The sequence below is a fragment of the Maylandia zebra genome, linkage group LG13 (genome assembly GCF_041146795.1).
Source record: "Maylandia zebra isolate NMK-2024a linkage group LG13, Mzebra_GT3a, whole genome shotgun sequence".
NCBI lineage: Eukaryota > Metazoa > Chordata > Actinopteri > Cichliformes > Cichlidae > Maylandia > Maylandia zebra.
The window spans coordinates 7,906,909-7,919,699 of NC_135179.1; the positions used below are offsets into that span (position 1 = coordinate 7,906,909).

At 37.8% G+C, this 12,791-nt stretch overlaps 1 protein-coding gene across 2 annotated transcripts in view; it reads left to right on the plus strand.

The window, feature by feature from the left end:
- cdh5 (cadherin 5) overlaps nucleotides 1-5,453 on the plus strand; it is a 67,648-nt gene extending 62,195 nt beyond the window's left edge. For both annotated transcript variants that reach the window (XM_004553496.4, XM_076891466.1), the window contains exon 16: nucleotides 111-5,453. In XM_004553496.4, the coding sequence (XP_004553553.2) occupies nucleotides 111-495 (385 nt within the window). In that variant the 3' untranslated portion in view covers nucleotides 496-5,453. The remainder of the gene's footprint in view (nucleotides 1-110) is intronic.
- Nucleotides 5,454-12,791: the final 7,338 nt, after the last annotated feature.

The following is a 12,791-nucleotide window of genomic DNA, read 5'->3' on the forward strand; positions in this document are numbered from 1 at the left end:
TTCTGTAATAAATATGTCAGTGGACATATTTAAATGTCCGTACCCAGAAAATCTCTGTGATGAAGAAATGTGATCAGCAAATTTACTCACTCTATCCTCTTTTCTTTTAGCTATGATGTCTCAATCCTCACTTCCGCTTGCCATGACGGTTCCCTGCTTCGCCACCAAGATCACCGCCCCCACCCCTCACTCTACGCCATGGTCCAGAAACCCCCCCACCACACTCAGCCCACCGCATGTAAGGGCGACATGGCAGCGATGATTGAGGTAAAGAAAGACGAAGCTGATCACGACCGAGATGGATTCCCTTATGACACTCTCCACATCTACGGCTACGAGGGACCCGAGTCTTTAGCCGGAAGTCTCAGCTCTCTGGGAAGTTCCTCTACTGGTTCGAACTTGGATTATGACTTTCTCAACGATTGGGGCCCGAGGTTCAGGACCCTGGCAGAGCTCTATGGTGTAGATGGCCCAGATTACTACCATCAGTACTGATACCACATACCACCACATAATGACAAATCATACACATACATAACAAACATACAGCTTGATACAGTAATCAGAAAGAGCCATAGCAATACACTCACATACTGACCAGAAGCATGCAGGAAATATACACATTCACACAGAAACAGACCTACAGTAGATAACCGTGTTCTTGAGAGACTTCTCCAGCTCCTCAAAACAAAATCAGGGAGCTCCTTTTTATCCAGTAACAATGACTAACTTCTGTTATGATGTGTAATTCAGTGAATCCATTAGTGTGTTGTGCCTCTGTCTGTTCACTCCCAGTCAAAAGAAAAGAAAAGAAAAAGCTTCATCAAAATCCTGGAAGCTCCATGAAGTTGAGTCAAGGAGGCTCTTTTTTTTTTCCTGTTTCCAGTGAAATATTGGAAAAATTTTAAAGGAACAGAACACCAGGACATCTTTGATAGAAATAATAGAAATAGTGGCTTCATACATTTGCAAGAGGACTGATTATTTGGTGACAATACGAGATCCACACCATGAGGATTTTCCTTTACAGCAGTGTTGTGAGTTTTACACGGTAACCCTTTTATTCTGAAAAAGGTCTAAGCAGGTGAAGCCAGTTGGGTTGGTTATGGATGGGTATGGATAATCCAGTCCCTTTCAGTGATGTTACTCAATTACTTAATTTCTTTTGCATTTAATAATTTTGCAGCAGCATTTTGAAATATGATTTTTTCCCCCTGTGGTGACTTTGGCAAAAGACACAGACTATTGAAGATGAAAAGTTTATAACGATTCATTTTGTATCCCCTAAAATAAGCATTAACCTTCCCCATCATATTGGCCTGTTAATGTATGATTAACTGAATTCATATATTTAAATCCTTATATCCTGTTTAACATTAAAATGTATTGCTAATATAATATTGCAGACTCTGAAGATTAGTTCATTTTGCTACAAAGAGAATTAAAGGAATCATAATAATTCAATCCAACAGGGGCTGCAAAATGCTGCGTGTGAAAGCAACTCACTGCTGATCTTTTTTTCCCCCTTCGTTCTTTTTTTCTGTCTCTTTTGGTATACGGCGTGTGATCTCTTCTAACTTTGATGTGTGGGGTTTTTTTTTTTATAAATTTGACAAAAGGGACACGAACACTGGGAGAACGAGGTGATTTTATTTTTGATCTGTAGTTGATGATTTGATTTGTAAATATGATTGCTTGAGGGGGTTACTGTACTGGGAAACTCTGAGCAGCCACGCGAGTTTAAGCTCAAAGGGGTTTGAAGTGTTTGATCACAGCAAGATGCCAGTTATGTTTTCTTCATCTGAAATACTAGAAGAGACCGTCTCTGAGGAAAGTTCAGCTCTGTAAAGTCTACTTTGTTCATCAGAGCGTCAAGTCCGATGGGTTATTTTGTGACGCGTCCATTGAGTTCGTGATTTTTCTGAGGTCCAGACATGACATCAGGTGTCTGAACAGTAGTCAACAGAATTCAAAAGAAGCATCAGAAGTCCCTGATTTTTTTTTTGCTGTTTTTTAAGGTGAAAACCTTAAAAAAACTTTCCCGCTTTGTGTTCCTGAAACCAACCCTCTGATATGAATAAGGTCATTTTCCGAGTAAGTCATTTTGCCCATTTTCTCAGTTATCTTCTGCTCTGAAAAGAGAAAAGACAATCGACAGACAGAAAGGAAATGACGCTACTGCTTCTCAGACAGAATTACAGCATGTTCCGAGGGTTTATTTGACAGAACCCATCATCACAGTTATTGTTGAGATGAAAGCCTAATTCTCAGAGGCCTACTGGAACAAAAGTAATTCAGACAACTCAGGAAGCACAGAGCTGGAAAAGCAGCTAGTTGGGCAGCCACAATGACTCTGAGGTGGCTTGAATAACTTTAACCTCTAAACCTTCTTGGCTGCTATCAGATCATAAAACTTGAGATGAAAAATACCCCAAACTTTTTGATAGTCTAGATGATTACTTAATATAGCTACTAAAAGTTAGGTAATAGTTTCTCCTAATAGTTGTGTAGGATTATTTCTACCTTGAATTTTAGCATTACATAGTAAGGATATTCTACTTAGCAACGGATACGGCGCTCCTTGGCGTCAAATTGAAGTTTTGTCTATAAAATGTCAATAAATATGAGAAATACCCACAAGAGCTTCTCAAAAACCAAAGTAGCTCCTTTTTTCCTTTCCAGATATGCTGGATATTTGGCCTGCCCCGTCTCTTAAGTAATCAGGAACAACCAATCGCAAGGCCGCACTCGGTAGCGTTTAAACAATAATCATAGATCTTTTAGATTATTGCACGAACAAATGCCCAGGAAATAAACCATTGTTTCTGCATTCATTCATAAAGCACCACGAAGGTAGAAGGTCACCATTGTCTGTGATTATTGTGACATCTGTGAATCTAGTACCAATTGTTGCTGATAGTACCACCCTACTGAACACACACACAGCGTAGTGTGTTTCTTTTTTCTTTTTAAAAAAAAGTAATTTCATTTCAGTTCATTTAACCTACTATTCAGTCCCAGGAATCGGAGTTGAACTTGTTCCCTTAAAACTCAGTCCTGCTTGGAATGCCTTTTGATAAACAGTGAGACAATAGCTGGAAGTCCTCTCAACGCCTTCCTGTTGGGGTTTAAATATATATATATATATACACTTAGCCAGTTCCTTCTCCTCAGTCTTAGCTTTGCTCTCCTTGTTTGCCTCACCATATCTCCTCGGCGCTGTCTTTTTCTCCGTCGTCTAATCAGTGAGACCAAACAGTGGACTCAACTTCCTGTCCATCTGGGAGGTTGTGCCCGCCTCTTCCTGTCTGTGTTATCTTTCTCCTGGGCCAACACATTGTGCTCACTTCCTGCAAGTCCAGCCTGAGAAATGGGCTTGAAGAGGAAGAGGGAGCGAGGCAAGGAGCCGCATGGGATGAGGTTGGGGGTTAAGAAGAAAGAAAGACGAAAAGAACAATGCAGAGCAATGATTAGTTTTCCAGCTGAACAGAAACACCTCAGAGCAAAGATGTGTTTTTTTTTGACCTGTACAATTTGCCATCCTCATGAAAGAAGGCTGATCCCACCAGTAAATATTACGTTTATTTAAAAAAACAAAAACAAACAAACACAGTCTCAGTTTTGTGGCTTCAAAATGGCAGGAATGGAATCTTAAGTACTCTTACCTTCAGTTTATTTCTCCTCATTGTTTTTAGGCATTGCACTCATGATCTTGGTCAAAAGCAACCCACTGTTTTGTAAGTGTAAAAAAACCTTCAAATATCTCTTAAAAATTCTGGCACAACAAGCACCACTGCTAAAAAAAAAACATTTCTAGAATCTAAGAATCTTAGCTAGTTTTATAATCCATGTCCTTGCTCGGTGAACAAACAATGGCTCATTTTTCTGTCTGACATCTTTGTTTGAGTCAAAGAATGGAAACAAACTTTGTAAACTTTGGTTCAATTTTGCTTCATTGTGCAGTGAAAGAAAAACTTTTTGTCTTGTTATTTCAAGCTATTTCGTGGCTCTAAAAGTAACAGTAATCTTTTTTATGTGTGTGTGCGTGTGTGTATGTTCACTATTATTGTAATCATGGCTGTTATTTAAAAGGTGTTCCCATGAAAAAGAAAAACTTCATTGTTAAAAACCAGCAGGCTGTAGCAGAGACAGGTGCTCCATTATCTACTTTCCTAAAAGCAACAAGTGCTGGCTGTACTTAGGTGAGAAAAGCTGGCACATTATTCGAGGCAGATGGACATTCGCTAGCAATTTTGGCCAGCAGTATTTTCAACTTGTTAAGCTCGTTCCAAAACGATATAAAATGTAGCACATACATTTTTATGACAAAAATCCATTAATAGAATACATCAATCATTAAACACTTCCAAAACATGGACCATATAGTCAGACATGGCGTAATATTTTCCAGAGCGTGTCATATTTCTTTTTTCTTTTTTCTGCCAGGACCAAGACTTGGACATATTGGTTTAGACTAACATGTTTCTTCCAATCCATCATGCCCAGCATGCTTTCATTTTTAGGAATTTTCTTGAGCTCTTCACCCACTTCTCCACACTTATTCATCAGATTTTGCAACTTCCAACATTTTCCAAGTATTACAATAACACGCTACGGGACAATGACAGCCATACGAGTACCATAATTAATTTGATATGTTGGTTATCAGTGGTTGTGGGAGGACATTTACCTCCCCTGCTGAAGGAGTCACATTGGAAGTAGTGAAAATTAAACCTCTCAGGGTGGGATCCCAACACAAAAAAGTTCTTCACATGAACGTGAAGAAACAAAAATATGTAGTGTGGTTTAAAAGACAACATTTAAGTGTTTTTCTTCTGTTTCTGTCTAATGTTTCAACAAGGGATTTTATTTTGAAATGTATATAGAAAAAATGTGCCTAATAGGGATCTTTCTCTGGCCTCACCTTGTTTATTTTTTTCTTATTGTTGCTATTATTTTTGCCTAAATAACTGTATTTAAAGGATTATAAACTTGACACTCTCTTTTTTTAATTGCTGTATAAAGGAAAACTAGATTCAGTTTCAGCACATGAAAGAAAATAGTGTTTGATGCATGAATGAGTCCTCGAGTGAATATGTAACTTTCTGCTTGTGTGTCCACTTTTGTGTGTGTGTGTGTGTGTGTGCGTGTGTGTGTGTGCAAGGGTGCTTGTGATTGTACCCATGTAGATATACACACAAATGAGTATCAGACCAGTTAAAAAAAACAAAAAAGGGAAAGAAACCACATTTATCTTGTGTGAAAACATTAAGGTCTGCAAGGGAGCGACATGTGCCTTTACTCTTTAAAAAAAAAACATGTAAAGAAAAAGAAAAATGCTTTTTTTTGATGGTGAACACGATGTTTTCTATAGTGTTTTATGGTGTACAGCAACTACTTTTTATTACATGAATTTTTGTAAGTGTAGAAGAATAAAAATCCACTCAAATATGTTTTGTTTATCTGGTGATTTTTACTGACACTTTGGGACAGAAGAAAATATTTCACCAAATGAACTATAAAATGTTAAATGGACTGGTTTATGTACAGCACATTTCTGCTCTGCTTGAGCTTTACACAACATGTTTCATTCGCCCATTCAGAGAAGCACTTTTTTTTCTACACCTAAGGGTAGATCAAACATTCACACTTGGGTGCTTGAGAAGCAACTTGGGTTAAGCATCTTGCCTGAGGATAGTATGATAGGTGAATGGAGCAGCCAAGGGTCAAACCACCAACCTTCCAATTAGTAGATGAGCTGCTCTACCTCCTGAGCTACAGCCAAGACATCTGTGCTGAATAAATGTGGATGTACTAGCTCACCGGTTTATTTTTATACTAAAAAGTATTCAAGTAAGCTCTTACAACCATTTCAAATTGCATCAGCTTGTAAATTCCACTATCTGATGATATGATACATGATGCCAGTAAGTGGCTGCCTCCAGTTTTGAGCCACCCCAGATGACTTCAAGTAGCCAGAGGTTCTTGTATTTTTAAGTGGTCTTCAGCAATAGTCCTCCACATAGATTTTCTGAAGGTCTTTGGCTGCTTTTTAATTCTTTTTCAACCCAGGCCATTTTCAGAGGAATGATTTTGTTTGTTTGCTTTTTGGTGTGTTTGTTAATCTATTTAACTGACCTATGAATCGGTCAAGCATAAAAAAGCACCTAACTCAACAAGTGGTGTACCTACACATAACAAACAACTTAGCAAAGAAAAAATATTGTAAATTGTATCTTTAGGTATTTTATTAGCAGCCTGTCGCAAAAATACATAATTTTTTCTGATTTCTTCAGCCAAATCAATGAATATAATATCCCAGAGAGCTATTAGCTGCAAACTTGGCAAATCTCAGCAAGGTGTCAAGGGTGTCCTTAAAAATGTAATGAAACTGGACAAGTGAAGGGCAAAAGAAAAAAAAAAAGACTATCTACAGCAGATGAACATGTGAAAGTCATTTCCTTAAGAAACTTTTCAGCATGACAGTGATGCCAAGAAAACTGCTAATACAGTAAAAGCATACCTGGACAGAAAAACACACTTTGAATAACCTCTCCAGCGCCCAGAACTCAACATTATTGAAGTATTGTGGGATCTTGACAGAACTAAAGGCACTCTAATTCCTTTTTATTTATACGTCGCCAAATTACAAAAACTGTTGCCTCAAGGTGCTTTATATTGTAAAGTAAAGACCCTACAATAATACAGAGGAAACAGAGAAATTCAGCCAGCAACCAAAGAAGAGCTTTCGAATGTCCTTCAAGAAGCCTGGAGAACTATTACTATTAAGAGTACTTAAAGAAATTGGAAGAGGACTTGACTTGAGTTCAGACTCTACTGAAGAATAAAGGTGCTGATAATAAATATTGACTTTTAAGTTTGTTGGAACTGTCCAAATTCTGTTTTTGCCTCATATAGTGTATTTCCATGTGTGTTTGCACATTATTGAATAGATAGCTGCACATATTTACCATTTTGCAAGCAGAATATAAAGAAATGAGGAGTGACTTAAGACTTTTCTAGAGCACTTTATACTGGAAGGCTTACAATACAGCTTGAAAGAACATTTAAAAAACTACATATTGAAAATATTTAATGCTCCACAGAGTAATAGCAATCCCTGAGATTATAGTATATGCATATATGTGAAGGACTGATAATAAAAATTTGATGGGCTAAAAACAACTCAATGGGGTGTTTTCATTCAACACAAAGCTTTTTTTGTTTACATAATCAACCAAACTTAATCACAAGATCCTTAATGGCCAGATACTGTTCAACACATTAATATGATAGGGGTGAGAATTCTTAAACATCTAACTAATCTTCAAGTTTTTTTAAGGTTTTACTCAGTATCAAAAGTGCCTGTGACTCATGTAAGAAATCCAAGAGAAAAGGAGGCGAACATGAACAATATTTTCTGTCACATCACTCTGTTGAAGAACAACAAGAAACAAAGAAAAAGAACAGCAGGTACCATATGTGGTGTGTCTGCCTTTTCATGACAAAAACACACCTAAGTCTCATGCAAAGAAAAAGTGGAATTTACCGGGATAACCCACTAAATGTTTTTTTGTCAGGTTTAAAGTGTCAACATGGGTCTGAAAAACCAAAATACTAGCAAGTTCTCTAACACGGTGAGACCAGCTCTGTTCCTTTGTGTAAAATGATCCAGCATGTCAAAGATTACACATTGTGGGGCCGTGTGAGGAAAAGCTCTGATCTCCCTCCCTTAATCCTTGACAAGCGATCAGATGTCAGTTGGAGGATATCCTGTGTTTTTCTCCTTTTTTAACATGAGTGTAAATTCACCTCAGGATCGTGCAGTTTTATTGTTGTAGGGCCTGTAGTGGATTTGGGTGTCAGACCTCCATATGTGATCATGTCCATATGCGACGTGACTCATTCTACATGTCCACGGGGTTAAAACAGAGAAACAGACACAGACGTGAATAAGAAGGAAATACCAGAGTGACATCCGCTCTTTTGGGACTTCTTGGGAGCCACACACACACACACACACACACACACAGATTTAAGACAGAGTTAAGACTTCGAGAGTGGAAATTTTGTGATCTTGATCTAGCTGATAAATTATGCTATAAATTAGGACCAGTGTTCTTACACCCTCAGGCTTTACTCGGTGCAGTATTACTGGCCTTATATCGACCTACAAGCTAATACCTGTATATATTTATAAACCTTTTCACAAGTCTTTTGATGTTAACATCAGAATACATAATTAGCCTTACAAAATAATTCATATGCATATTAAAAAATACTGATTATCCTACACTCTATACCACCCTACTTTTACCATTGCTTCTGAGAACCAGCAGTCATTAGTGGTTGTCAGCATCTGAATGAACAACATATTTTTCCCATTAGAACACTCTGGTTTAAAGGCTTTGTATGTTTAAACAATGAACTTCTCATTAGCTCTACCTAGAGAGCACAATGACTTTACGACCCTCAAGCCCTGCACATTTATCAGCATTCAAGCTTTCATATTTTCTCACATTTACAATTACACCCTAATTCAGTCTAATAAGAAAGTGGGATGCTTTTAAATAGCTTTTACTGTGATTTTTGAGATGCACAGACACCAGTCTGTCATCAGTTATTCAGGCAAGCAGCATAGCTGGGAGATATGACAGATGTCTGCATGAAGAAGAGAGACTGAAAAGGAAAGAAAATGTTGAATGAGAGAGGAGAGAGACATACTTCCATCCCATCTCTACTTGTGTCTCAGCCTCATCTCAACTTTGGTCCATTTGTGGTGAGGATGGGACAGGACTAGCCGGCAGCCACGTGCTAAACGTTGTGCTACGGTCAAACTACAAAAATCAGACTATTAAAGTGAGGCATGCTTATACTTGAAAAAGATTACATGGAGACTGCAAATGGATAATCCTTTGAAGCCTGATCAAAGAAAGTCTGAATTTTGAAGTGGGGTGCAGTATGTGTTTACATGCAAAAGGAGTTGATACGGGTAGCTGTTTACATGACTCCAGCATGTAATCCAGTTAGAGAGCGCTCTGTCTTGTCAAGAGCGGCTGTTGTTGTTTGTTGGCATAAAAAAATAGCACAGATGAATGTGAGAGAGTGGCACAGGTATCTGTAAGGGAAACGTTTTAAGTGCTCACACTGCTTCAGATTATTTTGGTTAAGGTATATGATATGCCTAGGTTTTTAGGCATGATATTTCCTTCTGATATTCTATATTTGCAGCCTTATTTCAAGATTTCAACAAGAGCTAACAATCTACCCTTACATTATCCTTCAGATTGTAGGTCTAATAGTTTACACAGAGTATTGTTAGTGTAAGAAGAAACATTTATATTTTAGACCCTTTAGATTTACCCTTTAGACATTCATTATAGATGCTAGATGAAAGTTAAAGAATATTTCAAACTGTCAAAACTGTGATCTCAGATCTAAAATGACTCAGCAGAAAATAATGGAAAAGAAATGCACAAATGTCTTCAATTTTCCAACTCATGTGCAGCCAAGAGAAAATGTCTATGATGCAACCAAAGAATGTTTTCATTTAGAAGTCATTTAAAAGAAACTTTCAAAGAAATGTTGCATAAAGAGGGTGACATTAAAAAAAACTATTTTTAAATGAATAAATCTAAATGTTGTGCCTTCCACAAAGTCATGCACCTGTGCCTAATTACATGTGCACTGTGGTATTTTGGATCTGAAACACTTTGATCTTACAGTAAAAAGAAGTCAATATAAATGTCAATGGGCTTTAACAGGGAGCAATCTTTCGAAAATGGATTTTCTTTCTGTCCAATCAAACATGAAGAATTTCTTCCATTGTCACAGATAAACTGATGTTTTTTATAAAGCCTTCCAACTCGTCTTCTCGCCAAGCTCTTTCGATAAAATCTCGTAAATAAAACGGTCTGTCTCTGTTGTTATTGCAGAAGGAGAAAAATGTTTTCTTTTGCTTGTCTGTGCAAATATTTCAGTGTGGTGTAACACAAACATCTACAGACTAAACACTGACATACAAAGGTTCTGGCCTCGTGTTGTGCATGAGGATTTGCAATTGGGTTGCTTTTGTTTTCATGTCCTCTGACGGTCTGTAAAGCAGATGTGCTGTTGTCTTTGTAATGGGAAGAAATAAAGCTGTGGCATGTAGATAAATAGGTAGATCATGGAATTGCCAGATGTAAAGGTTCAATGTGTAAGTCATGGCAGAGCAGATTACTGAAATTTACCAGTACCCCTCCCAAATGTATGCCCATTGGCAGCAGTCCTAGCCCTCATTCCTGGTTTAAAAAGCACTGCAGTCAACCATCACAAAAGCAGAGCTGCATCAAACATCCCAATGACACACTGACAAATAAACCCAAGTTCAAAACAGCCCTACAAAAACAGGAGCACAAACGCAGACACTGCCCATGTCTAAAAGCTCATATTTGTTGGAACCACAGACATGCCGTGGTTCCCTGTTTGACTAAAGAAAAGACACACGAGGCATTTTCTAGTGAAAAATGCACTACGAGATGTTTCTCCACACAACAAGGAGACCTGTTTGACTAACATCCTGCCTGTGAACAATAAACGCTTCACAATGTGAAGAAAAAGATATTCTTTTTCCTTCCATCCTCTCCATGCTCAACACTCTTTGTTTTCTCCATATCCTGTTAAGGAGCCTTGGAACAGCTGGTACTGCTGAATCAAAGGCGATTTTAAATGATGTCAAAATATTGCACCAATGATGACAGCGCAAATAATGAAAGCACTAAAAAAGTTCAGCTTTATCTTAACTATTGATTAATTATGCATGAAATATAAATTTCAGATATGATGGAAATGTGCATTGATGTACAGGGAGAAAAGCACTGCATACATACTTTTTTGGTTAGGAGTGAACATTGTAGCAGGGGTGCAGTTGTCACAGGTTTGTATCTTTGATACTGTTAATGTGCACTCAAAATGAGATGCAGTATTTACCAGCAAAGGGGAAACAGCACTACCTGAGCAGACAGCTAGCTCTATAAGAAAACTGGAAGTGCGCTGTCTCCACACTGTGGTTCAAACCGTTAAATACATCCTTCCATGGTTTTCCTAGACATTTGGTTCATTTTGTTAAGAAGATGAGTAAGACATAATAGTACTTTTCAATCCGTTACTTAAAGATATCCTGATTACGATATGAAACAGGATTTTCCTTTCAAGAAAAGGATTATTTAAAAGCACCACAAAATGAGACACTCACTTTATGTAAATAAATCTAAAGAAAATTTCCATATTATAATCACATTATATCTCCGAACTAAATGTTGTTTATGGGATTTTGTTGTTTAGGTATAACAGAAAAGAGTTATACAGCAAACCGGTCATGTCTAACGTCAAAAGAACAAAATGCAACCACAGAAAACGGAGCAGTCAAAAGGAGCAGTCAAAGCCCGAGTCCAGGTTTCAGAGTCAAAAACAGACAGATGGTCACTTAGATGCAGCAGCATGAAGGTCAAAATGCAACCTGGTAAGTGGAGAGTGGGGAACTATGTTCTGAGGGATCACCAAAACGAGGAAGTGGACGCAGGTGAGCTGACTGAAGGGGATTAGAACCAGGTGCGATGGGTTCGTGCAGACAGGTGACTAGTAGAAAACAATGGAAGACTGAGGACATCTGGTGGGTGGATAGTGTGATGCACGATGTTGTGGCCAATAACGGCAAACCCCAAGGCAGAATTATGACAAATAGACAACAAGAAGAATGAAATTTGGTGCCAGTTGAGACCATAAGGTTGGTGAATCTACAACAGCATTATAAAAACAGTCCTTGATTACAGCAAATATTGTAGGGAAAAGTGCTACTTATTATTGTTTTGGAAATTATGTGAGATGAGATTTACTGTAAGAACTCTCAGGAGACTCAGACGTCTTACTCATAAAAATGTAAATAAGGAAAATAGATTAAAAGCGAATGTTAAAATACTTGTTGTGAAGAGCCTCAGTTCTGAAGCTTCTTTCTCGAACAGATCATATTTACAGTCAATCTGAATTTCTCACTGTCTTTCAAGACATGTTTAAATCAACTTTCTGAACATCTACATGCTTCTAACCCCAGTCATTAAAAACACTAATCCCATTTCAGATTAAAAGATTAATCTCAGATGACATTACATCAGTTTGACACCTCCACTGTCTCACCAAAATAGGCATTATTTTAATAGAAAATCCTTCACAATATCCTTTTTTATGGTCTGATCAAGTTTTTTAATAGAATTTTCTATTTTGTTTGTTTGTTTTTGTTTCCATTTTATTTTCTATTCTGATATATAATTATTACAGCAATGCAAAGGTCTACCGTGACAGTGCAGCCTTGCTCAAACAGAAAAGTCAGTCGCATATGCCTGTAAATTAACCAGCAAAAATCAAATTCACCTGTGGGGATTCAGTATTACACCTAAGCATTAGCATGCTGCTGTAACAGCCTGCACTGTTTTGGGAAGACTTTCTACAGGATTTTAGAACATGGCTGAAGGGATTTCCATTCAGCCACAACGGCATTAATGAGGTCTGGCAACTGATGTTGGGTGATAAGGCCTGGCTAACAGTTGGGGATGCAGTTAAGCCCAACAGTATTGGATGAGGTCTAGGTTAAGGCTCTGTGCCCTGGCTGCCTGTTTTTCCATATTGAACTGGGAACATCATTTTCATTTTTTTCATGGGTTTGTGCAAAATGATGCTGCTAACATAGATGTATTTGAAAAACACATGCATGCTATACTTTAGCTTTCTTTACTACAAACACAGAAGCTGCCCAA